Source organism: Telmatherina bonti (genome assembly GCF_933228915.1).
Source record: "Telmatherina bonti genome assembly, chromosome: 2".
Classification (NCBI taxonomy): Eukaryota; Metazoa; Chordata; class Actinopteri; order Atheriniformes; family Telmatherinidae; genus Telmatherina; species Telmatherina bonti.
Genome location: NC_136620.1, coordinates 8,150,730 through 8,176,491, shown reverse-complemented (window position 1 = coordinate 8,176,491; position 25,762 = coordinate 8,150,730). Strand labels below are relative to the sequence as shown.

Below are 25,762 nucleotides of genomic sequence, written 5' to 3'. Positions count from 1 at the left end.
CTTCACATCTCCGGACACAGAGGGGGAAACAATCCTGATTTAAATGATCTGAACGATGGAGGAAAAAAAACCATCTTACGAGGCCTTGAGGAAAACTGACGGTGCTATTTTTAAACAACGTTTATGCTGAGTCACTGTTGGAAAATCTCAACGCTGCTGGATCACAAATCTACGCAGCCCCCTGTCATGTTCTGCCAAACACACACTTCCACTGGATGAAAGTCCAACCCAGCTTTCTGCGTGTGTGTGTGTGTGTGTTTGTGTTTCATGTATATTACTCGTGGTACAAACAGCATAAATCTGTTTAAACAGTCACATTGTGGGAACTCGCCTCCTCTCTGGCAGCAGAAAGCAGCTCTTCCAACTCGACCCAGACGTTTCAGATCAAACAAAATAAAGTTTATATTCGGGTTGCAGGAGATGATCCGGTATCGTTAAGCCTCCTTTTGTCAACGTCTTCGATAAAATCTCATGTTCTACAACATCCCAAAGGTGCTACAACGCAACTGTTCAGTTTCATCCATCTTCTGAGTCGGTCACGTTTATAATTTGGTCTGTTTTAAGATGCTTAGCTTCACTTGACGGAGAAAACGGAGCAGTACCACCGGAAACCACTAGGGGACAGTGTTGTTGTATAGCTGACACGCAACCAGAGAAACGGACAAACCAGAGAAGAAGAACACGCAGAAACGCAGAATAAAAGGCACCAGAACGAGACAAAAGAAGTTGAGAAGAACAGCAAAAAACGTGACTTTTTTCTTCTGGTGTTTTCAGCTCGTAAACAACTTCACAGCGTTGGATCACTGCTGCCAACTGGAGTCCAAATCAGAGCGTGGCAACGTATGACAACATTTAAAACGGAGAAACCCATTTACGTACATGATGGACCTTTACAAAGGTGGTCTGTCAGATTCAGTGTACAACAAACGGTCTACAATATTAATAATTTTATAAAATTATTTATTGCTTTCAGACAGAGAAAAACCAAGTCTGTCAGTTTTTCAGAGAAACCTGAAACTTTTTGTAATCACGCCAATGAAAACTAGAATAATTTGCTTATTTAACTGGTGTGATGATTTGTGAAGGTGAACGTACAGTAATTGGCATTATATAACATTTTTTATGTGTTTATGTTGCATTTTTAATTACCTATTTTGAATGTCTTCAATCTGCCTGGCAACAATAAACCAATGTCTAAAATCTGACACATTAACACTGGAGTGTTTGTTAATATCTTCTGGTATTTTATTGTCTTTATTTCCCCTAATTCCTACACTATGAAGGAGAAGACAGAAAGAGATGTCTGTTTATGTAACTTTGTTTGTTTTCCTTTCTCGCTGTAGAAGATGAGCCCTGAAGCAGCAGCAGAAATTCTTATTATGTTTTTGTTTTTCTCATAACTCTGTTCCTGCTGCTCAGTCTTGTCCTCACATATCTGCAGAGCAACAAATAAACAATTTGCTTTCACTCGCTTCCCTAGAAAAACAAAAAGGCAGCAGATTCCAAATCAGAAAAGTACAAAAGTTACAGTGACGGCATAAAAACACAACTCTGAATCTCTTATTAATTTGTATTTAACGAGACCTGTATCACCTCTGCTGTATTAATGTCCGAATAAACTTTTTCTATCACTTTAAATCAGACATAAATTCCAGAAAAGTTACAGGACCAAGTTAGGACAAGCAGTAGGTGTGTTTCCATCACACCTAGAGCTGCGCAAAAGTTAAATATCGCAAAAAAAACACAAATGAAAAACACCTACATTTTGGGGGAAAAAAAAGAAGCTTCAAATATAGCTGAAAAGTTTTTATGCTCTCATGAGGTTTTTTTCAGGCATTTCAACAGAGAAACATCACAGAAGTGTAATGGAAACACTTTTTTAACATTTACGTGTTCCATGACGTGGCGTGGGGGTCGTGAACGGTTCATTTCCAGTGAAGATGGCGCTTTGCGGAACAAACAGAAGAACAAACAGCAGCTAATTTCACAGTTTTAGAAATGAAAATGAGAGAGAAAAGCTTAAAAAAGCCGTAGAAAATTCTCTGCAGCAAATAGACGCTACTTGGATACCTCGCATAAGCCGCAATTTTCGTAAAATCTCGTTTCTCTTACGAGATTTTATGAGATTTAAGGCTAATGCACTAAACATGGTTTAATGGAAACACCCGCATATTGCAATTTATGTTTGTCAAAACTTGGAAATATTGCTTTTGTTTTGCGAAAAAATGGAATGGAAACGAGGCTAGGGACTTATTCCAACCAGATGACGGAAGCATGTGATGGTTAAAAGCAGCATCCAAGTCCAGTCTTTCAGATTTGTCTCCAAATGTGAGTAAATTTAACTGTGAATGACGAGGTAGCAGGTCTGAACTAGACTCTGTGGTCTCTGATTCCTCAGACGGACAATCTTCAGGACCAGGACCACCATCCATTTACCACCGATTGAAACACAAAGATTTTTCTGGAAACTTTATATCCACCTTTTTAATACAGTTGGATTCACAGACGTACGGAGAGAAAAGAGAGGAAAACATGATTTCCATGTGGGTAAAACCCTTTTAGGAGGATCTGGGTCCACACAAACATCAAGCAATCTGAGCACACTGGATTTATTTTAACTGGTTTCTGACTGGGAAAGGAACTGGCTTCCAGGGCTCAAAGGGCATTTTTGACAGAAAGAGCACCAAAAGCAATTTAGGGGAAACTTTACATTTAAATTTTAAATTTAATCTCATGAAAATAACTAAAATCACACAAATAAAGGTGTTTTTTAGGTTTTCTTTTGTTGGTTTGTTTGGTCTGGTTTGGCTTTTTATCAGTGCATTAAAACATTAAAATCCTTAATCAATATGATGACATAAAGCCTCACACACTTTTAAAATGAGAATCTCCCATTCCACCACAAAGCTGCTCTGCTGGATGTAGATCTGGTGACTGTGGAGGCCGCTGGAGGACAGCGAGCTCATCGTCATGGTGGAGATGATGTGAGCTTTGTGACATGGTGCATCATCCTGCTGGAAGTTTCCATCAGAAGATGCTACACTGTGCTCAGAAAGGGATGGACATGGTCAGCAGCAGGACTCAGGCAGGCTGTGGAGGTTAAACCAGGTCATGTTGGTACTGAGGGACCAAAGTGTCACCAAAACCAGCAGATTCTGATCCTACCATGTGAATGTGGAGCTGAACTGGAGACTCATCAGACCAGCAACGTTTCTCCATCTTCTATTGTCCAGTTCTGGTGAGTCTGTGTGAATTGTAGCCTCAGTTTCCTGTTCTTACTGACAGGAGGGAACCCGCTGTGGTCTTCTGCTGCTGGAGACCATCTGCTTCCAGGCTGGACGGGTTGTGTGTTCAGATGATGTTCTGCAGGTCTCTGTTGGAACCGGTGCTGACTGGACTTCCTGTTAGCTTTCCATCATCTCCAACCAGTCTGTCCAGTCTCCTCTGACCTCTCTTTGATCCAGAAGGTGTTTCTCTGTAAACCCTGCAGATGGTTGTGTGTGTGTGTGTGTGTGTGTGTGTGTGTGTGTGTGTGTGTGTAAATCCCAGTAAACCACGCCACGTTAAAATTCACTCTTCTCTTCTTCATTCTGATGCTCAGACTGAACTTCAGATAGTCTTCACCATGTCTACATGTCCAAACCCTGCCGTGTGATTGGCTGCTTAGGTATTTGTGTTAACAAGCAGCTGAACAGGTGGAGCTGATGAAGTCGTTGTTGAGTGTTTATAGATGATCCTGTAAATACTGATGTAAAATCTTGACGACATAGTTGAATAGTGAAATGCGAACATATCAAACATGAATTAATCATGTGTTGAGCTCATGCACGTCACAGCTTGACCAATTTACAATGTTATTTTTTTGTTTATTTTTTAATTAAATTCTTTTTTTCATTAAAACATGATACAAAAAATGATAAATTACGCAAACTTGGTTGTCTGACTTTGGACTTTCCTTATCCGACAGCTGACAGCATCGGAAATAGTCACCAATCCAGCCAAACGTTGGGACATCGGGATTGGCGAGTATTTCTGTCTAAACACCATCTGTTACCATGGAAACTGAATCAGAATTCTTGTTTTCCTGCCGTTTCACAACCTAGCACGCGAGTCACTGTTTTGCTAACATTTAGCGTTAGCATTATATTAGCATCATCTCTCATCAGAAATTCCCACAAACAAAAGCGCGACACGCCTCATGAGCAGGGCTGAAGTTTCCACACGCAGCCCGACTGCTGCCAGATTTACTTCCTGCAGCTTTATAAAGCGTCTGGGTTGCAGCAGGTGACGACGAGTTTGCTGCCCGAATGGAAAATTGCAACAAACGGCAACGACAAACGCTGACAAATGCTTTCAAAAAACACCAGAAAACTTACAAGAGAAAGCCAAAAATGCTTTGTAATGACCTGCAGCGTTTTAGAATTTACTGTTTCGGAACTGGGGATGTGTCCAGGGTGTACCCCGCCTCTCGCTGACAGACTGCTGGGATAGGCTCCAGCTTCCCTGCAACCCTTCATCGGACTTAGCGGTACGAATAATGAATGTTTCAGATGTCAAGCTGCTGTCTGTCACAGAAATCTTACACTGTAGACCCAATTCCAAGATTTTTCTTAAGGAAATTCTTTTATTTGAGTTTATTTACTAGTTAAATGGAAATCATTGTGATCAAAAAACATATTAATCCATGTTTTTATAGGTTTAACTATGAAATACGAAATGCATACAGTTTCTATGGCCTTCAGGGTCGCAGGAAAACTGGCACCTAGCAACACAGATCACGTGTCAAATCAAACTCTATTTATATAGCCCTTTTCATACTGATCCATATCAAACATAAAAGCAGCTTCACACACACACATACACACACACACACAGATACACACGCAGCCCAAACACACAACCCGACCTTTCCCATGACCCTTTATCCCAAAATAAAAACCTATCACCGTCGGGATTTTATCTCTGTATAAAGTGCGTTTCATTCCAAACAGCAACACTTTACGTTGTTAAATACATTTATAGCATTCACTCACTCACTCACACACACACACACACACACACACACACACACACACACACACACACACACACACACACACACACAAACACACCTCCGTATTCTACCCAAACTCCATCTCCTGTTTTCTGTCTCTTGTCGCTATAGAAATACTAATAAACTACACAAACATCTGGCGCGACATTGCTGTGGGGAAACATTATTTTGGGGTCCATCCACACCAGCAGTCCACCGTGACCCCAGAAGCACCATCACACGAGCCCTCCAGATCGCGACAGGCCAGACTACCACCGTGCCGGCCCACCCCGCCATCCAGCAGGACGATCGCTGCAACAGCGACCCTAACAACAGTCCCTGCAGCCCACACGTTCTCTGGTAGGAGGTTCCCCATACGAGGTCCGTAGAGGTAGAACGAGGCCTCGTTGCAGGTTTTAGTCCAGGAACAGTCAAGAGGCCGGTACTACAGGACCTGAGGATCCACCACGGCTCAGGACCCAACAGCAGTTTATGTAAAGATAATTCCTGTTTTATCGTTTCATTCATAGCTGAACGATTAATGTTGCAACGAAGTCTTTAATAAATAATAGCTTATTTAAATTATTCATTTATGCAAATGATCAGTTTCTAAACCTCTTAGTCCAATTCAGGCTCACAAGGGAGCTGCAGTCCATCCCAGCAATCATCGGGCGAGTGGCGGGCCAGGTATAGCATCAGTACTCAGTATCAGCCGATGACTAAACCCAGGTATCGCATCAGTACACAGTATCAGCCGATAACTAAACCCAGGTATAGCATCAGTACTCAGTATCAGCCGATGACTAAACCCAGGTATCGCATCAGTACTCAGTATCAGCCGATAACTAAACCCAGGTATAGCATCAGTACTCAGTATCAGCCGATAACTAAACCCAGGTATCGCATCAGTACACAGTATCAGCCGATAACTAAACCCAGGTATAGCATCAGTACTCAGTATCAGCCGATGACTAAACCCAGGTATCGCATCAGTACTCAGTATCAGCCGATGACTAAACCCAGGTATCGCTTTAGTACTCAGTATCAGCCGATGACTAAACCCAGGTATCGCATCAGTACTCAGTATCAGCCGATGACTAAACCCAGGTATCGCATCAGTACACAGTATCAGCCGATAACTAAACCCAGGTATAGCATCAGTACTCAGTATCAGCCGATGACTAAACCCAGGTATCGCATCAGTACACAGTATCAGCCGATAACTAAACCCAGGTATCGCATCAGTACTCAGTATCAGCCGATGACTAAACCCAGGTATCGCTTTAGTACTCAGTATCGGCCCTATAACTAAACCCAGATATCGCATCAGTACACAGTATCAGCCAATAACTAAACCCAGGTATCGCATCAGTACTCAGTATCAGCCGATGACTAAACCCAGGTATCGCTTCAGTACTCAGTATCGGCCCATAACTAAACCCAGGTATCGCATCACTACTCAGTATCAGCCGATGACTAAACCCAGGTATCGCATCACTACTCAGTATCAGCCGATAACTAAACCCAGGTATCGCATCACTACTCAGTATCAGCCGATGACTAAACCCAGGTATCACTTCAGTACTCAGTATCGGCCCTATAACTAAACCCAGGTATCGTATCAGTACTCAGTATCTGCCCATAACTAAACCCAGGTATCGCATCAGTACACAGTATCAGCCCATAACTAAACCCAGGTATCGCATCAGTACTCAGTATCGGCCCATAACTAAACCCAGGTATCGCTTCAGTACTCAGTATCAGCCGATGACTAAACCCAGGTATCGCTTCAGTACTCAGTATCGGCCCTATAACTAAACCCAGGTATCGCATCAGTACACAGTATCAGCCCATAACTAAACCCAGGTATCGCATCAGTACTCAGTATCAGCCCATAACTAAACCCAGGTATCGCATCAGTACTCAGTATCAGCCGATGACTAAACCCAGGTACTGCATCAGTACTCAGTATCGGCCCATAACTAAACCCAGGTATCGCATCAGTACACAGTATCAGCCGATAACTAAACCCAGGTATCGCATCAGTACACAGTATCAGCCGATAACTAAACCCAGGTATCGCATCAGTACTCAGTATCAGCCGATAACTAAACCCAGGTATCGCTTCAGTACTCAGTATCGGCCCTATAACTAAACCCAGGTATCGCATCAGGACTCAGTATCGGCCCATAACTAAACCCAGGTATGCCATCAGTACTCAGTATCAGCCGATAACTAAACCCAGGTATCGCTTCAGTACTCAGTATCAGCCGATGACTAAACCCAGGTACTGCATCAGTACTCAGTATCAGCCGATGACTAAACCCAGGTACTGCATCAGTACTCAGTATCGGCCCATAACTAAACCCAGGTATCGCATCAGTACTCAGTATCAGCCGATAACTAAACCCAGGTATCGCATCAGTACACAGTATCAGCCGATGACTAAACCCAGGTACTGCATCAGTACACAGTATCAGCCCATAACTAAACCCAGGTATCGCATCAGTACTCAGTATCAGCCGATGACTAAACCCAGGTACTGCATCAGTACTCAGTATCAGCCGATAACTAAACCCAGGTATCGCATCAGTACACAGTATCAGCCGATGACTAAACCCAGGTACTGCATCAGTACACAGTATCAGCCCATAACTAAACCCAGGTATCGCATCAGTACTCAGTATCAGCCGATGACTAAACCCAGGTACTGCATCAGTACTCAGTATCGGCCCATAACTAAACCCAGGTATCGCATCAGTACACAGTATCAGCCGATAACTAAACCCAGGTATCGCATCAGTACACAGTATCAGCCGATAACTAAACCCAGGTATCGCATCAGTATACAGTATCAGCCGATAACTAAACCCAGGTATCGCATCAGTACACAGTATCAGCCGATGACTAAACCCAGGTATCGCATCAGTACTCAGTATCGGCCCATAACTACACCCAGGTATCGCATCAGTACACAGTATCAGCCGATGACTAAACCCAGGTATCGCATCAGTACTCAGTATCGGCCCATAACTACACCCAGGTATCGCATCAGTACACAGTATCAGCCCATAACTAAACCCAGGTATCGCATCAGTACTCAGTATCAGCCGATAACTAAACCCAGGTATCGCATCAGTACACAGTATCAGCCGATAACTAAACCCAGGTATCGCATCAGTACACAGTATCAGCCGATGACTAAACCCAGGTACTGCATCAGTACTCAGTATCGGCCCATAACTAAACCCAGCTATCTGAGTCAGTATCGGACAGAGAAAAATGGTATCGGAACTTCGTGGAGATCACCTTTTTTTTTTTTTTTTAATGTATATATACATATATATATCTATCTATATATATATATAGATATATATATATAGATACATACATACATACATACATACACATATATATATATATATATATATATATATATATATATATATATATATATATATATATATATATATGTATATATACTTCCTGATATTTGACGTGTTTACTAGTTCCATCTACAACATTTCAAGTGGATTCTATTTTAGTTTTATTTGTTTATTGGTTTGTTTATTTATTTATTTATTTGGGATCCACAAAATAAAGATAAAAAGATCCTTCTGAATAATCACATCACTTTAACCAGTTTGACTGGAACTGAACTGAACCAGTGGAAGAGACGCTTCAGTTGGAGGAAATACGAATGGAAATATAAAAATAAATATCATGAATGTGAAAAATTATGTGTTTAATAAATCTAAATTATTTTAAAAAATATCAAAACACAAAGTTTTGAAAAAGTATGTTTAACAATTATTTTAATATTTTATTCTATTCCTCATTACTTTTATAGTTTTTTTGCATTTTAACTTTAAAAAAAAAAAAAAGAACCAATATTTTTCTGTAATTTCAATTTTATTCATTTTAGTTAAAACTTATAATTAATCATTTTATTATTTTCCTTTCCTAATTGATGGATGTCATTTAAGTATCAACATTTAATATTTATTGTCTGCTGATTGACGTTTTTTTTCCCGAAAAGAAGCAACAACATGGATTAAAACAAGAAATTGATGTTTTTCTCCTAAAAGCACCAAACAGATTCAGATTCATAAAACAAATCTTTTTATTTCTCAGGAGAAAAGCAATGAAAGGTAAAAGCTCCCGTCAGCAGCGCCTGGACGCGACAGACCGTTTGACCCGAGGCCTCAGATCGCCCCAACGTGAAGTCACGCCCCCACCCTCCCCCACCGTTCCTCACCCTCCCCCACCGTTCCCGCTCCATCCAGGTTTTTATATCCAAATCTATTTTCAGAAAAACGTGACTGAAAACTGCTTTTTAAAGCAAACACGGCTGATGCTGGAGTTGTTTTGTGCTTTGTGCAGGACGCGCTTTAACCTGCAACACGCAGCCTTCTGATTGGACAGGAAAGGCAGAGATGAAGCCGGGATTAGAAAGAAGCGACCTGACCTGAGAGCAGCGGATGCTGCCGACACGCGACCAGCAGCGTCTTCTGCCAGCGCTCCCCTCCACGCAGCGGGAACAACGTGTTCCTGTTAGTTTCCGTTTCGTGGGAGATGCAGCGGGCAGGACGGACAATAAAATAAAGGTTCGCTGGAAAGCGTGATTAGAAAACATTCTGGAAAATGTTTCTGACTTTTTTGTTTAACTGCGCGACAAAAAGCAAAGACACCTGCAGCGATGAAGGCTCGTCATGCAGGGTGCATCATCGTCCCCTTCGGCCCTGCCTCAACCTGCCCAGCTTCCCGACCACCTCCTCTCCCTCTGTCACGTTAAACCCGGACGGCTCTGCTCCTCTTCCTCCTGCACGCAGCACGGCGGCTGCCTCCGAGCCGGGCAAACAGTGGGAGTTTTAACACAGCAGATGCGCAGGATGGATGTGAGGATGAGTGGAACAGGTGGAGGATGCTCGGAGCTGCATCTTTCCTGCAGGAACACTCAGTTTTTCTTTTTAAATAAAGCTTTTCCTGCAGCGGGGAAGCCGAGCCGTGATGGGATGAACTGGGACAGCCATTACCGCCATTGTTTTCTGCTCGCTGTGGCAGAGTTAAGCACCTCGGAGTTGTGAGTCAAGTGTTCGCCGTCTCTCTGTGTGTCACACACAGACGTGGCGAGCTCCACATCATCGTCTACTTCTTCTACCCGTCACAGTCATTAATTCAGGACTCCAGTAACAAGTAGAAGTTGCCGAACATGATGGCAAACAGCTGCAGCTTCATTTGCCACAGATAGGAAGCAATCAGCGCTTGTTCCATCTGCATGTCAGGTGTCAGAAACGGGCTTTTCCCGTTGCCTCCGGCAGAGACGGCGTCTGGAGCCCTCAGTCAGCAGGAGGAAAGATCACGGCTACGCAGACCTGATGCAGGAAGTCAGAATACCTGCATCTTCACAACAGACAAGTCTCCGCCTGCCGACAGAGAAGCTGCCGGACCCTCGCCGCGCTCACCGCCGATCGCCTCCTGAACGCGCTTCACTTCCCGCTTCCCTCTGACTGATTCATTCTGATTGGTCCAGCAGGTGGCGGGCGATTAGCTTTCATCAGCTTACACAGCCTGAGGCATCTCAAACATCTGCAAAACGACGGCGAAAACAGCAAGGAGGCTAAACACACACACACACACACACACACACACACTTACAGGCGAGGTAAAAGACAAAGACAATACCTGGATAGTTTGGCGGTTGTAGACTTTGACTACGTGGAAGTTAAAACTGTAAATCCCTTTCCGCGGCGCGATGAAATTACTCCTCTCCTCGTCAAAATTCCTCCCAACGTTTACTAGAACCTGAAAGAAGAGGAAGAAGAAGGAACCCAAACGATGAAAATGCTCCTCTGATGAAGACCTAAAGGCTCTAAAAGGCCTCGAAGCTTCTTAGTTAAACATTCTGCATCTCCAGAACTCCCAAAGCTGGAATCTTTTATTCAACATCAGCCTGATGCGGGGACAGGACAGTCTTACGGCCCCTTCACGGACCCACAGCTGCAGGAGGAAAACTGGGTTTCTTTGTCAGAACCTCCTAACTTTAAGGGTGCAAAATCTTCCAAATGAAATACTTTATCTGCACATTTCTGTTTTCAGGTTGGATACCTGAGCAGCACTTTGAGGGACAATTAATCTTTAACAGCAGGCAGGTAGGAGCTCTCCTTCTCCACCTGCTGCAGCTCACTGATACGCCACATGTCACCCCGCAAACCCTCCACCTCTGCTGGAAAACTTCAGGATTTTAGCGTCTCTTCAGAAAATAAGCGCAGTTTTATCTCATTTATTTTGCTTTTCCCAACATAGATCTCCCTCAGATCAGCCTGTAAAAAGCTTTAAAATGGGTTTAAAACAAACTTGGTTTTTAAAAGTAAAAAAATAAGCATGAAAAAATCTGGGTTATTTTGGCGCAAACAGTTTTTTCCTCCAAATTCCGCAAATCAAAACATCTGCAACTTTATTATCTGTCCATATCTTGTCTGAATAAAGTAAAAAAAAAAAAAAAAAAAACAGTCTTCCTACCCGGTCGAAGTAGATGACCATAGTCCGGTTGCTCATCTCGGAGGGCTCGTGGTTGGTGTTCCGGACTGCGGAAAACGCCACTTTGGCGCTGCCGGAGCGCACGGAGATCCCGAGCGCCGTGCCGGTGGGGTCCGAGGTGGGGTTGGAGTCGCACACCACCAGGCACTTCCCCTCCAACACGATGGGTTCGGTCTCGTTCTGAGCGCGCACCGGGCTCGCGGCGAGCCACGCGGCGCTCAGGAGGCACAACACCAGCATGGCAGCACCGGTTCGGACGGGTTCACGCCTCACGCGGAGGGACGATAAGAAGCGTGGAAACGGTCGCAGCTGGAAGCCACTCCGCTCTGCTGGTTGGCGGGTTTACAGGGAAGTCCGGCGCGCGCGCAGACTGGGGACAAACCAGGTGCTTGTTACCGCAAGTCGTCTCTTCTTCTGGGTTTTTGTCAGAAATGTGAGTTAGACCCGCATCTCTGGTCGGCGCTCCGCTTTCCTCCCGTTCCTCTCTCTCCTCACTTCTCTGCAGCTTTTCGGTCACTTGGAACCGCGGGGAGCGGGGATCGCGCGCCGTGCTGGGGGGCCCTGGACGACTGAGGAGCCAGCAGCAGAACTCATAGCGCGCGGGGGCTCTCTCTCGCGCGCACCTGAATTATTGATATGTGAGATATGAGAGTTTGAAACACAAAAGGCTGAGGAGGAAGAGACGCGGCGCGTGAGAGAAAGATGCTCCCGCCCTGAACCAACTCTTTTTTCCTCCTCTCTCTCTCTCTCTCTCTCTCCTTCCCTCTCACAGATACCTCCCTCCCTCCCTCGGTAACCGAGACTCATCATCGGATTAGCGCGCGCGCGTCTTCGATATTTTCCAATCACCGCGCGCCTACTGCTCCTCCCGCCCATCTACTGTATTGACCATCTCTCTCTCTTCTTTCTCTCCTTTTCTCTGTCTCTTCTTCTCTCTCTTCACTTCTTTTATTTTAATTTCCTTTACACGCATTGTCTTTCTTTCACCCATCCACCCATCATCCACCAATTATCCATCCATCCACCCATCCAACAAATCCATCCATCATCCACCAATTATCCATCCATCCACCCATCCAACAAATCCACCCATCATCCACCAATTATCCATCCATCCACCCATCCAACAAATCCATCCATCATCCACCAATTATCCATCCATCCACCCATCCAACAAATCCATCCATCATCCACCAATTATCCATCCATCCACCCATCCAACAAATCCATTCATCATCCACCAATTATCCATCCATCCACCCATCCAACAAATCCATCCATCATCCACCAATTATCCATCCATCCACCCATCCAACAAATCCATCCATCATCCACCAATTATCCATCCATCCAACATCCATCCATCATCCACCAATTATCCATACATCCACCTATCATCCACCAATTATCCATCCATCCACCCATCATCCACCAATTATCCATCCATCCATCATCCACCAATTATCCATCCATCCACCCATCCAACAAATCCATCCATCATCCACCAATTATCCATCCATCCAACATCCATCCATCATCCACCAATTATCCATACATCCATCCACCCATCCAACAAATCCGTTCATCCATCCATCCACCCATCCAACAAATCCATTCATCATCCACCAATTATCCATCCATCCAACATCCATCCATCATCCACCAATTATCCGTACATTCACCCATCATCCACCAATTATCCATCCATCAAACATCCATCCACCCATCCAACAAATCCATTCATCCATCCATCCACCCATCCAACAAATCCATCCATCCATCCATCATCCACCAATTATCCATCCATCCAGCATCCATCCATCATCCACCAATTATCCATACATCCTTCAAACATCCATTCAACCATCATCCACCCATAACATCCATCCATATATCATCTCTTCATCCATATATCCGTACATCAATCGTTCATCCATCCATTTATCCATCTATCCAGTCATCCATCCATCATCCACCAATTATCCATCCATCCAACATCCATCTCAGGGTGGAGTCTGGAGTGCTAATGGAACACACCTGCAGCTCATCTGGCACTGGCTATTTAAGCCCCTCCAGGAGCTCCAGTCTCCACCAGATCATCTCACAGTACCTGTGGTAAAGCCGGCTCCTTGAGGTTTTCCATGTTCTTCAAGCATTTTGTAACCATTGTAACTAGTGCTGCCTTGCCTCACCTGGAACTTTTGTAATAAATTGTGCTTATTTCCTACTTGCCGTCTGCATCTTGGGTCCAACCTAGTGTGGCAGTTTTTCCCTGCTGTGACACCAACATCTATTCATCCATCTATCATCTATATATCCTTACATCAATCATCCATCCATCCATCAATCCATCCATCCATCCAAGGCCGAATTATCCGATGGGCATTATGGGCGCGGTCCCATGCCCACTTGGGGCCCACATAGGGCATACACCAGCATTTTGGACATTAAACAAAATGTACATAAAAGCCAGATAGTTACACCACAGTCTCTAAGCTATTGCTATTGGTACCACTGGAGAGATGTTAGAAATCTTGTTTTCGCAGTGTATCACAATTTTCACAATGTTGTGGTGAAGGGGACCCCTGGAACACTCTGGGACCAGGGGCCTGTGCACTTTTGATCCAGCCCTGCATTCATCTATCTATCATCCATCTTTCCATGCATTCATCAACCATCCATCCAACAAATCGTCCGTCCACCCATACGTCCATTATCCATCACATGAATCTCACAGACATCTTCTTTTTTTCTTTCTCACTCCTCTCCAGTCTGAGGTGATCCTGCTCCTACTGGGGTCTTTATTGGCGCCCAGTTCATCTATAGCAAGTTGAACACATTGAAATGTGTTCTCTGGTATGATGACGAGCCATTCTGCTCAGTGTATTTAAAAAGTTTTCTGTCAAACATAAAAGGAAGAAACAGCAGATTTTGCATAAAAAACCATCTTTAGAGAAGATGTTTGTGCAACAGTTCTGTAAACTAACAGGAAGGAAATAAGCAGGAAATTGTCCTGCTTTTTCAGCCAGTTTGAATCAAATCGCTCAAGTTTATTTGAGAAAAATAAATCTCTTTCATTTCATTCTCTGGTTCTCTCTTGGACCTCAGCCGAATCTGCCAGAACGACGTGCGTTACGTCACTATGGCTGCCAAAATGAATGATGCAAAAAGTTTCATTTGTGGGATTAATGGGTTCATGTGCAGACTGACCCATTTGAGGTGTCACTCAGTCAACTATTGAATGATTGCATCTGAAATTCTACTCTACATTCCTCACCAGCTGGAGGTGGTGATGCATCCCAGCAACCAAGGAAATCAGATGTAGAAAAAGAACAAACGGAAGAGGTTGTCGCATCATCCCACAGGCCACGTTCCCAGCGTCTAGAGCAGGATGGAAGAGTCTGGAAAACCTGCTGGTTCTTCTGACACGCTTCCAACACTGTCATGTTCATGCAGAGTAATTGACCAGTCAATCCAAGTGCAGCTGTTTTTGTAGCTGCTGGTTCTACTGGATCTGCCATGTGGATCTGGTTTTCAGGCTAACAGAAGGTCAGGGGAAGCTGGAGCTTATCCCAGCAGGGGTACAGGTGGCCCAGTTGCCCAGGGAGAATTCAGAGTGAGCTTGACATGCATGTTTTGGATGGTGGTTAGGGTTTGGGAGAAACCACGCATGCAAACTCCACACAGAAAGGCCACTGTTCAAATCCCTTCTCACCCTTCTCACACAAAAAAAAAAAAACATTTTTAAGGTCTTCTGCTGTGACTTTGGCCTCTATTTGATTTGTTTGATGTGATTCTTTCTTCATTTGTTAGTTTAAAGGTTTGATTAAAATATCACATAGTAACTGTATCTTTTTCTACCTAAAATATGCATGAACGAAAATACTATATAAAAAAACAGTTTACCAACATCCAACAATTGTTAAAACTGGCTAAAATAAAAGTTCTGAGTGATACGACAAGACATTTGAGAGCCTATGGAGCCTCTTGCGACCATTTCACCCAACCAATCGCCAACGTCCTACATGTGTTACACTTATGTCTGTGATTTTATATTTAGTTTATGTCTTTTTATAGAGTGTGTACTTAATTAGTCTATTAAGTTTTAATTTATAAAAACATTAATTAATTGAACCCTTTCATGCATGTTCACTGCATCTGTTTTAAAGCGTTGTCTGCATACATGCCTTGGTGAGGATGGTATATTTGCAAATAATCAGTGATCCATCCAGTTCACTGCTACTCCTGGAAGAATGACTAAATATCATAAATATAATAATATACAATCTGTTACCACCAGTTCACCAGCGCTGATGCAGGAAAGAGGGATGCTGTTTTGGCCTCCTAGCGTGTCAGGAGCTTTGAAGTATGTAAAACTAGGAGTTGTTCGGTTCTGATGTGTGCTAAGCTGAGAGCTTCTGCTGCAGGCAGCTCCACATGGTGAAGAGGGTCAATCTGAAGGGCTCAAACTGTGAGGACATGAGCTGGCAGGTTGAACGCGGAGGTCATACAGGTCACTCAGTAACATCTCTGTTTCATTGTCTTTGATGCAAATAAAACAGTGGTGAAAAACAGTGAAACACATCTAATAAAAAGGTGTGAAAACTATTATTTAATCTGGGAAGCTACCAACACCAAGCCGAGATGTTCTTGTATGATATTTTTCTCCTTCTGACATGTCTACTTGAATTCAAAGAGGCATCTTTTAATCCTCGGCAGCCTTTAAGACTGGAGACGGGAGGTGCAGCAATGCAGAAAGTGTGGTAAATGAGGCCTGCTGGGAAACAAACCTGCCGGGACTCGAACGTGACAGGAAGGTTCGTTAAAACGGCAACCCGATGGGTCCTGCAGTAGTTGCATCTCGGCTGTTTGTGCTCTGATGTCTGCTGAATACCTGTAAACTAAACAGGTGTGAATGTGGACGGACTGAACCATGGATGTACTGGAAAGTTCTCTGGGTGGAGTGAAAAGTCCATCCATCCATCCATCTATCCATCCATCCATCCCTCCATCCATCCATCATCCCTCCATCTATACATCCATCTATCCACCCATCTATCCATTCATCTATCCATCCATCCATCCATCCATCCATCCATCGTCCATCCATCCATCCCTCCATCCATCCATCATCCCTCCATCTATACATCCATCTATCCACCCATCTATCCATTCATCTATCCATCCATCCATCCATCCATCGTCCATCCATCAATATATCCATCGTCCACCCATCTATCTATCCATCCATCCATCTGTCCATTCATCCATCCATCCATCCATCGTCCATCCATCCATCCATCCATCCATCGTCCATCCATCCATACATCCATCGTCCACCCATATATCCATCCATCCATCCATCCATCCATCCATCGTCCATCCATCCATACATCCATCATCCACCCATATATCCATCCATCCATCCATCCATCCATCCATCCATCCATCCATCCACCCACCCATTTGGGTCAGGGGAGCAGCAGCCTCAGCATGGAAGCCCAGACTTTCACCAGCTTGTCCTGGAGATTCCCGAGGCGTTCCGAGGCCAGCTGAGAGACCCTTCAGGTAGTCCTGGGTTTTCCTCGGGGTCTCCTCCTGGTGTGACATGTCCAGACACCTCACGAGGAAGATGTCCAGGAGCCATCCTAACCAGATGCCCAAACCACCTCATCTGGCTCGTCAGAATGCAGAGGACCACAACCCTGAGCCCCTTTCGGATGACTGAGTTTCCCACGCTATCTATAAGGGAGAGCCCGGCCACCCTGCAGAGGAAACTCATTTCAGTCACTTGTATTCGTCATGTCGTTCTTTTGGTCACCACCTGCTGGTGACCATCGGTAACGGTAGGAATGTAGATAGACTGGTAAATCCTTCATCACAACAAAAGCAGGAAAAAGGAGAGGAACAGCTTTAAGCACAACTCTCTCAGCTGGATACTCTCTGGCTTTCCAGACCCTTAACTGGACTTAGCAGTAGAGAAAAAGGAATGAATTAATATTTTGATTTCATTCATTCATTATCCTAACTGCAGTCTATCCCAGGAGCCTATCCCAGCAGTCTTTGGGCGAAAGGCAGGGAACACCCTGGACAGCTCTCCAGTCCATCACAGGGCCACACAGAGACAAACAACCACTCACACTCACTGCTATGGGCAATGTAGAGTAAAACATTAACCTACCATGCATGTCTTTGGACGGTGGGAGGAAGCCAGAGAACCCGCAGAGAACCCACACATACACGGGGAGAACATGCAAACTCCACACAGAAAGGCCGCCGTCCAAACCTCACCCCAGCTGAGGATTGAACCAGCGACCATCTTGCTGTGATGTCACCGTGCAGCCCCAAATATTCTGATTTATTTTTATTAATAATAGCAAAAATGTATATAAAAAGTTGTTTCTGTTTTTTTCTCGTTCCGTCTCACTTCTCCAGTTTTCCATCATTCCTGCTGATTCTTCACCAATCAAACTGGTTTTCTATCTTTTCCTCCTCCCTCCCCACCACCCCCTTCTCTCCTCGCCTTCATCTCTTTTCCTCTGTAATTCCTGCAGTATTACACCCCCCCACATGGCTGTTTCCTATTCCCGGGGGTTGGGAGGGGGTGTGGGGGGGTTCCCTCGGCCTCTAATCTGAGCTGACGGTGAATGACAGGCCAGAAGGACTTCTGTGTGATGCCAGACACAGGGGACAAGACACATCTAGTCTGTCTGTCTCTCTTTCGCCCCCACACTCAGATCCCATGTCACCCGTCTTTCCCACGACCACGCTGCTCTTTTGCCAGGACAGTTAGTGTGTGTGCATGTGTGTTCGCTGTCACACAGAGAGGACAAAGCTTGTGGTTTCTCAGGGTGACACCTGGCCTGACTGCAGTTTAACCAGACTGACAGGCAGCAGCAAGCTACCGCCACACACCAGCTTTGTCTGAGCATGTGTGTGTTCGTCTGTGTGGCCTGCAGAGATTAAAGCATCTCAGATATCACATCTCGGGATTACGAAGGCCTGTCTCTTCAACCGCCGGCCTAAAGACCCGTTTTCCTCACGTTAGCGCCCGTCTGCTGGCTGTTGACGCGTTGCAGTCTGAGGCATTCAGGAAGCAGCAGCACTCAGTCCCAAACAAGTACATCTTTTTAAGAGGTGGACAAACAAATCAAAGCTAATGTGAGGAAAATAAATTTCCTGCGATCAGGAAACAAAAGGGAACCAAGTGCAAAGCGGATAAAATATGGCTCTAGTAAGCTGGCATATTGTCTGGAAAGAAGCCGACTGTCGCACTGGACCTAAATGTGTTGTTTGCAGGCGAGAATCAGTATGTGTGAATGCTGAGAAAAACCAAGAGGCACACTTTCTTTGTATCCCTGATTTTTTTTAATCACTATTTCACTCACATTTTGAAGAGAAAGGAAAGAAAATGACCCCTCTGCTACGAATGTCCAGACTGTGCGGTTCACAGTTCTCATAGGAAGACGTCAGTGTAGGAGTGTGAGAACTTTTTAATTGCATTTAAAAAAAACTTCCTAAATCTTTTCCCGTTGGAAGAAGTAGTAGTTTCTGTTTTTCTGGAGCGCTTACACCCAGATCTGGTCCAGTAAGTGCCAGTACCATCCTGAGGACAAACTTGTGAATAAGATGATGATTCGCTGCGTTCTGCAAGCTGGCATGACTGACTAGTTTATTCTTTGCTTTATTGGATTTTCATTCAACAGGACTGAGACTGAGCCAGCTGTCTCAAAGAGCCGAAATTTATCTGTTTCGTCTCTTAAATGTGAGACCTGATTGTGTGTTTTAGGTGGGAAAAAAGCCTTGAGGGCCTTTAGAGACCCAGCTGTTATATTCTCCTCGGTGGTGTCTCAACCTGAAGCCAAACCAAACCTGATTAACACAGAGGACTAAATGTTGATTAGAGTATAACCTAGAAGCCAGATGTTAGCATGTTTTTGTTGAACACTGTAGACAAAGATCTTTTCACCATCCACGTTAACAGGACCACCTTATTAGTACCAAGTTGGACTTGCTTTGTCCCTGCGATGGACGGGTGGCCCGTCCAGGATGTATCCCACCTCTCGCCCAAAGACTGCTGGAATAGACACCAGCTTCTCCGCAACCCTTAATCAGACTAAGCATTATGTATTGATGAATTAATGGACCTGCTATTTTCCTCCAGAACTGCCCTACTTCCAATTGTCATAGATCTGGCAAGGTGTTCGAAACATTTCTCTGAAATTTTGTTCCAAAACCAGTCACTGCACATTATGATAAGAATCTCCCATTCCACCTCATCATGATGAGAATCTCCCGTTCCACCTCATCATGATGAGAATCTCCCGTTCCACCTCATCATGATGAGAATCTCCCGTTCCACCTCATCATGATGAGAATCTCCCGTTCCACCTCATCACCATGAGAATCTCCCGTTGCAACTCATCATGATGAGAATCTCCCGTTCCACCTCATCACCATGAGAATCTCCCGTTCCACCTCATCACCATGAGAATCTCCCGTTCCACCTCATCACCATGAGAATCTCCCGTTCCACCTCATCACCATGAGAATCTCCCATTCCACCTCCTCATAATGAGAATCTCCTGTTCCACCTCATCACCATGAGAATCTCCCGTTCCACCTCCTCATGATGAGAATCTCCCATTCCACCTCATCATGATGAGAATCTCCCGTTCTACCTCATCATGATGAGAATCTCCCGTTCCACCTCATCACCATGAGAATCTCCCGTTCCACCTCATCACCATGAGAATCTCCCATTCCACCTCCTCATGATGAGAATCTCCCATTCCACCTCATCATGATGAGAATCTCCCGTTCCACCTCATCATGATGAGAATCTCCCGTTCCACCACATCACCATGAGAATCTCCCGTTCCACCACATCACCATGAGAATCTCCCGTTCCACCTCATCATGATGAGAATCTCCCGTTCTACCTCATCATGATGAGAATCTCCCGTTCCACCTCATCACCATGAGAATCTCCCGTTCCACCTCATCACCATGAGAATCTCCCATTCCACCTCATCACCATGAGAATCTCCCATTCCACCTCCTCATGATGAGAATCTCCCGTTCCACCTCATCATGATGAGAATCTCCCGTTCCACCACATCACCATGAGAATCTCCCGTTCCACCTCATCATGATGAGAATCTCCCGTTCCACCTCATCATGATGAGAATCTCCCGTTCCACCACATCACCATGAGAATCTCCCGTTCCACCACATCACCATGAGAATCTCCCGTTCCACCTCATTATCATGAAAATCTCCCGTTCCACCTCATCATGATGTGAATCTCCCGTTCCACCTCATCATGATGTGAATCTCCCGTTCCACCTCATCATGATGAGAATCTCCCGTTCCACCTCATCACCATGAGAATCTCCCGTTCCACCTCATCATGATGTGAATCTCCCGTTCCACCTCATCATGATGAGAATCTCCCGTTCCACCTCATCACCATGAGAATCTCCCGTTCCACCACATCATGTTGAGAATCTCCCGTTCCACCTCATCACCATGAGAATCTCCCGTTCCACCACATCATGTTGAGAATCTCCCGTTCCACCTCATCATGATGAGAATCTCCCGTTCTACCTCATCACCATGAGAATCTCCCGTTCCACCTCATCATGATGAGAATCTCCCGTTCTACCTCATCACCATGAGAATCTCCCGTTCCACCTCATCACCATGAGAATCTCCCGTTCTACCTCATCACCATGAGAATCTCCCGTTCCACCTCATCACCATGAGAATCTCCCGTTCCACCTCATCATGATGAGAATCTCCCGTTCCACCTCATCACCATGAGAATCTCCCGTTCCACCTCATCACCATGAGAATCTCCCGTTCCACCTCATCACGATGAGAATCTCCCGTTCTACCTCATCATGATGAGAATCTCCCGTTCCACCTCATCATGATGAGAATCTCCCGTTCCACCTCATCATGATGAGAATCTCTCGTTCCACCTCATCATGATGAGAATCTCCCGTTCCACCTCATCATGATGAGAATCTCCCGTTCCACCTCATCACCATGAGAATCTCCCGTTCCACCTCATCACCATGAGAATCTCATGTTCCACCTCATCACCATGAGAATCTCCCGTTCCACCTCATCACCATGAGAATCTCCCGTTCCACCTCATCATGATGAGAATCTCCCGTTCCACCTCATCATGATGAGAATCTCCCGTTCCACCTCATCATGATGTGAATCTCCCGTTCCACCTCATCATGATGAGAATCTCCCGTTCCACCACATCACCATGAGAATCTCCCGTTCCACCACATCACCATGAGAATCTCCCGTTCCACCTCATCATGATGAGAATCTCCCGTTCTACCTCATCATGATGAGAATCTCCCGTTCCACCTCATCACCATGAGAATCTCCCGTTCCACCTCATCACCATGAGAATCTCCCATTCCACCTCATCACCATGAGAATCTCCCATTCCACCTCCTCATGATGAGAATCTCCCATTCCACCTCCTCATGATGAGAATCTCCCGTTCCACCTCATCATGATGAGAATCTCCCATTCCACCACATCACCATGAGAATCTCCCGTTCCACCTCATCATGATGAGAATCTCCCGTTCCACCTCATCATGATGAGAATCTCCCGTTCCACCACATCACCATGAGAATCTCCCGTTCCACCTCATCACCATGAGAATCTCCCGTTCCACCTCATTATCATGAAAATCTCCCGTTCCACCTCATCATGATGAGAATCTCCCGTTCCACCTCATCATGATGTGAATCTCCCGTTCCACCTCATCATGATGAGAATCTCCCGTTCCACCTCATCACCATGAGAATCTCCCGTTCCACCACATCATGTTGAGAATCTCCCGTTCCACCTCATCATGATGAGAATCTCCCGTTCTACCTCATCACCATGAGAATCTCCCGTTCCACCTCATCATGATGAGAATCTCCCGTTCCACCTCATCACCATGAGAATCTCCCGTTCCACCTCATCACCATGAGAATCTCCCGTTCTACCTCATCACCATGAGAATCTCCCATTCCACCTCATCACCATGAGAATCTCCCGTTCCACCTCATCATGATGAGAATCTCCCGTTCCACCTCATCACCATGAGAATCTCCCGTTCCACCTCATCACGATGAGAATCTCCCGTTCCACCTCATCATGATGAGAATCTCCCGTTCCACCTCATCATGATGAGAATCTCCCGTTCCACCTCATCATGATGAGAATCTCTCGTTCCACCTCATCATGATGAGAATCTCCCGTTCCACCTCATCATGATGAGAATCTCCCGTTCCACCTCATCATGATGAGAATCTCCCGTTCCACCTCATCACCATGAGAATCTCCCGTTCCACCTCATCACCATGAGAATCTCATGTTCCACCTCATCACCATGAGAATCTCCCGTTCTACCTCATCATGATGAGAATCTCCCGTTCCACCTCATCATGATGAGAATCTCCCGTTCCACCTCATCATGATGAGAATCTCCCGTTCCACCTCATCATGATGTGAATCTCCCGTTCCACCTCATCATGATGAGAATCTCCCGTTCTACCTCATCACCATGAGAATCTCCCATTCCACCTCATCACGATGAGAATCTCCCGTTCCACCTCATCACGATGAGAATCTCCCGTTCCACCTCATCATGATGAGAATCTCCCGTTCCACCTCATCATGATGAGAATCTCTCGTTCCACCTCATCACGATGAGAATCTCCCGTTCCACCTCATCATGATGAGAATCTCCCGTTCCACCTCATCATGATGAGAATCTCCCGTTCCACCTCATCACCATGAGAATCTCATGTTCCACCTCATCATGATGAGAATCTCCCGTTCCACCTCATCATGATGAGAATCTCCCGTTCCACCTCATCATGATGAGAATCTCCCGTTCCACCTCCTCATGATGTGAATCTCATGTTCCACCTCATCATGATGAGAATCTCCCGTTCCACCTCATCACCATGAGAATCTCCCGTTCCACCACATCATGTTGAGAATCTCCCGTTCCACCTCATCATGATGAGAATCTCCCGTTCTACCTCATCACCATGAGAATCTCCCGTTCCACCTCATCATGATGAGAATCTCCCGTTCTACCTCATCACCATGAGAATCTCCCGTTCCACCTCATCACCATGAGAATCTCCCCTTCCACCTCATCACCATGAGAATCTCCCGTTCCACCTCATCATGATGAGAATCTCCCGTTCCACCTCATCATGATGAGAATCTCCCGTTCCACCTCATCACCATGAGAATCTCCCGTTCCACCTCATCACCATGAGAATCTCCCGTTCCACCTCATCACGATGAGAATCTCCCGTTCTACCTCATCATGATGAGAATCTCCCGTTCCACCTCATCATGATGAGAATCTCCCGTTCCACCTCATCATGATGAGAATCTCTCGTTCCACCTCATCATGATGAGAATCTCCCGTTCCACCTCATCATGATGAGAATCTCCCGTTCCACCTCATCATGATGAGAATCTCCCATTCCACCTCATCACCATGAGAATCTCCCGTTCCACCTCATCACCATGAGAATCTCATGTTCCACCTCATCACCATGAGAATCTCCCGTTCCACCTCATCATGATGAGAATCTCCCGTTCCACCTCATCACCATGAGAATCTCATGTTCCACCTCATCATGATGAGAATCTCCCGTTCCACCTCATCATGATGAGAATCTCCCGTTCCACCTCATCATGATGAGAATCTCCCATTCCACCTCATCACCATGAGAATCTCCCGTTCCACCTCATCACCATGAGAATCTCATGTTCCACCTCATCACCATGAGAATCTCCCGTTCCACCTCATCATGATGAGAATCTCCCGTTCCACCTCATCACCATGAGAATCTCATGTTCCACCTCATCACCATGAGAATCTCCCGTTCCACCTCATCACGATGAGAATCTCCCGTTCCACCTCATCTCCATGAGAATCTCCCGTTCCACCTCATCATGATGAGAATCTCCCGTTCTACCTCATCACCATGAGAATCTCCCGTTCCACCTCATCACCATGAGAATCTCCCGTTCCACCTCATCACGATGAGAATCTCCCGTTCTACCTCATCATGATGAGAATCTCCCATTCCACCTCATCATGATGAGAATCTCCCGTTCCACCTCATCATGATGAGAATCTCTCGTTCCACCTCATCATGATGAGAATCTCCCGTTCCACCTCATCATGATGAGAATCTCCCGTTCCACCTCGTCACCATGAGAATCTCCCGTTCCACCTCATCACCATGAGAATCTCCCGTTCCACCACATCATGATGAGAATCTCCCGTTCTACCTCATCATGATGAGAATCTCCCGTTCCACCTCATCATGATGAGAATCTCCCGTTCCACCTCATCATGATGAGAATCTCTCGTTCCACCTCATCATGATGAGAATCTCCCGTTCCACCTCATCATGATGAGAATCTCCCGTTCCACCTCATCACCATGAGAATCTCCCGTTCCACCTCATCACCATGAGAATCTCATGTTCCACCTCATCACCATGAGAATCTCCCGTTCCACCTCATCATGATGAGAATCTCCCGTTCCACCTCATCATGATGAGAATCTCCCGTTCCACCTCATCATGATGAGAATCTCCCGTTCCACCTCATCATGATGTGAATCTCCCGTTCCACCTCATCATGATGAGAATCTCCCGTTCTACCTCATCACCATGAGAATCTCCCATTCCACCTCATCACGATGAGAATCTCCCGTTCTACCTCATCACCATGAGAATCTCCCGTTCCACCTCATCACGATGAGAATCTCCCGTTCTACCTCATCACCATGAGAATCTCCCGTTCCACCTCATCACCATGAGAATCTCCCGTTCCACCTCATCACGATGAGAATCTCCCGTTCCACCTCATCATGATGAGAATCTCCCGTTCCACCTCATCATGAGAATCTCCCGTTCCACCTCATCATGATGAGAATCTCTCGTTCCACCTCATCACGATGAGAATCTCCCGTTCCACCTCATCATGATGAGAATCTCCCGTTCCACCTCATCATGATGAGAATCTCCCGTTCCACCTCATCATGATGAGAATCTCCCGTTCCACCTCATCACCATGAGAATCTCATGTTCCACCTCATCATGATGAGAATCTCCCGTTCCACCT

General features: G+C 45.4%; 1 protein-coding gene across 1 annotated transcript in view; it reads right to left on the bottom strand.

The window, feature by feature from the left end:
• cbln1 (cerebellin 1 precursor) overlaps positions 1-11,812 on the bottom strand; it is a gene marked incomplete at both ends in the record, with an annotated part of 47,819 nt that extends 36,007 nt beyond the window's left edge. The window contains 2 exons of the mRNA XM_079255317.1: positions 10,718-10,837; positions 11,555-11,812. Coding sequence (XP_079111443.1) covers positions 10,718-10,837; positions 11,555-11,812 — 378 coding nt within the window. The remainder of the gene's footprint in view (positions 1-10,717; positions 10,838-11,554) is intronic.
• Between the last annotated feature and the right edge of the window lie 13,950 nt (positions 11,813-25,762).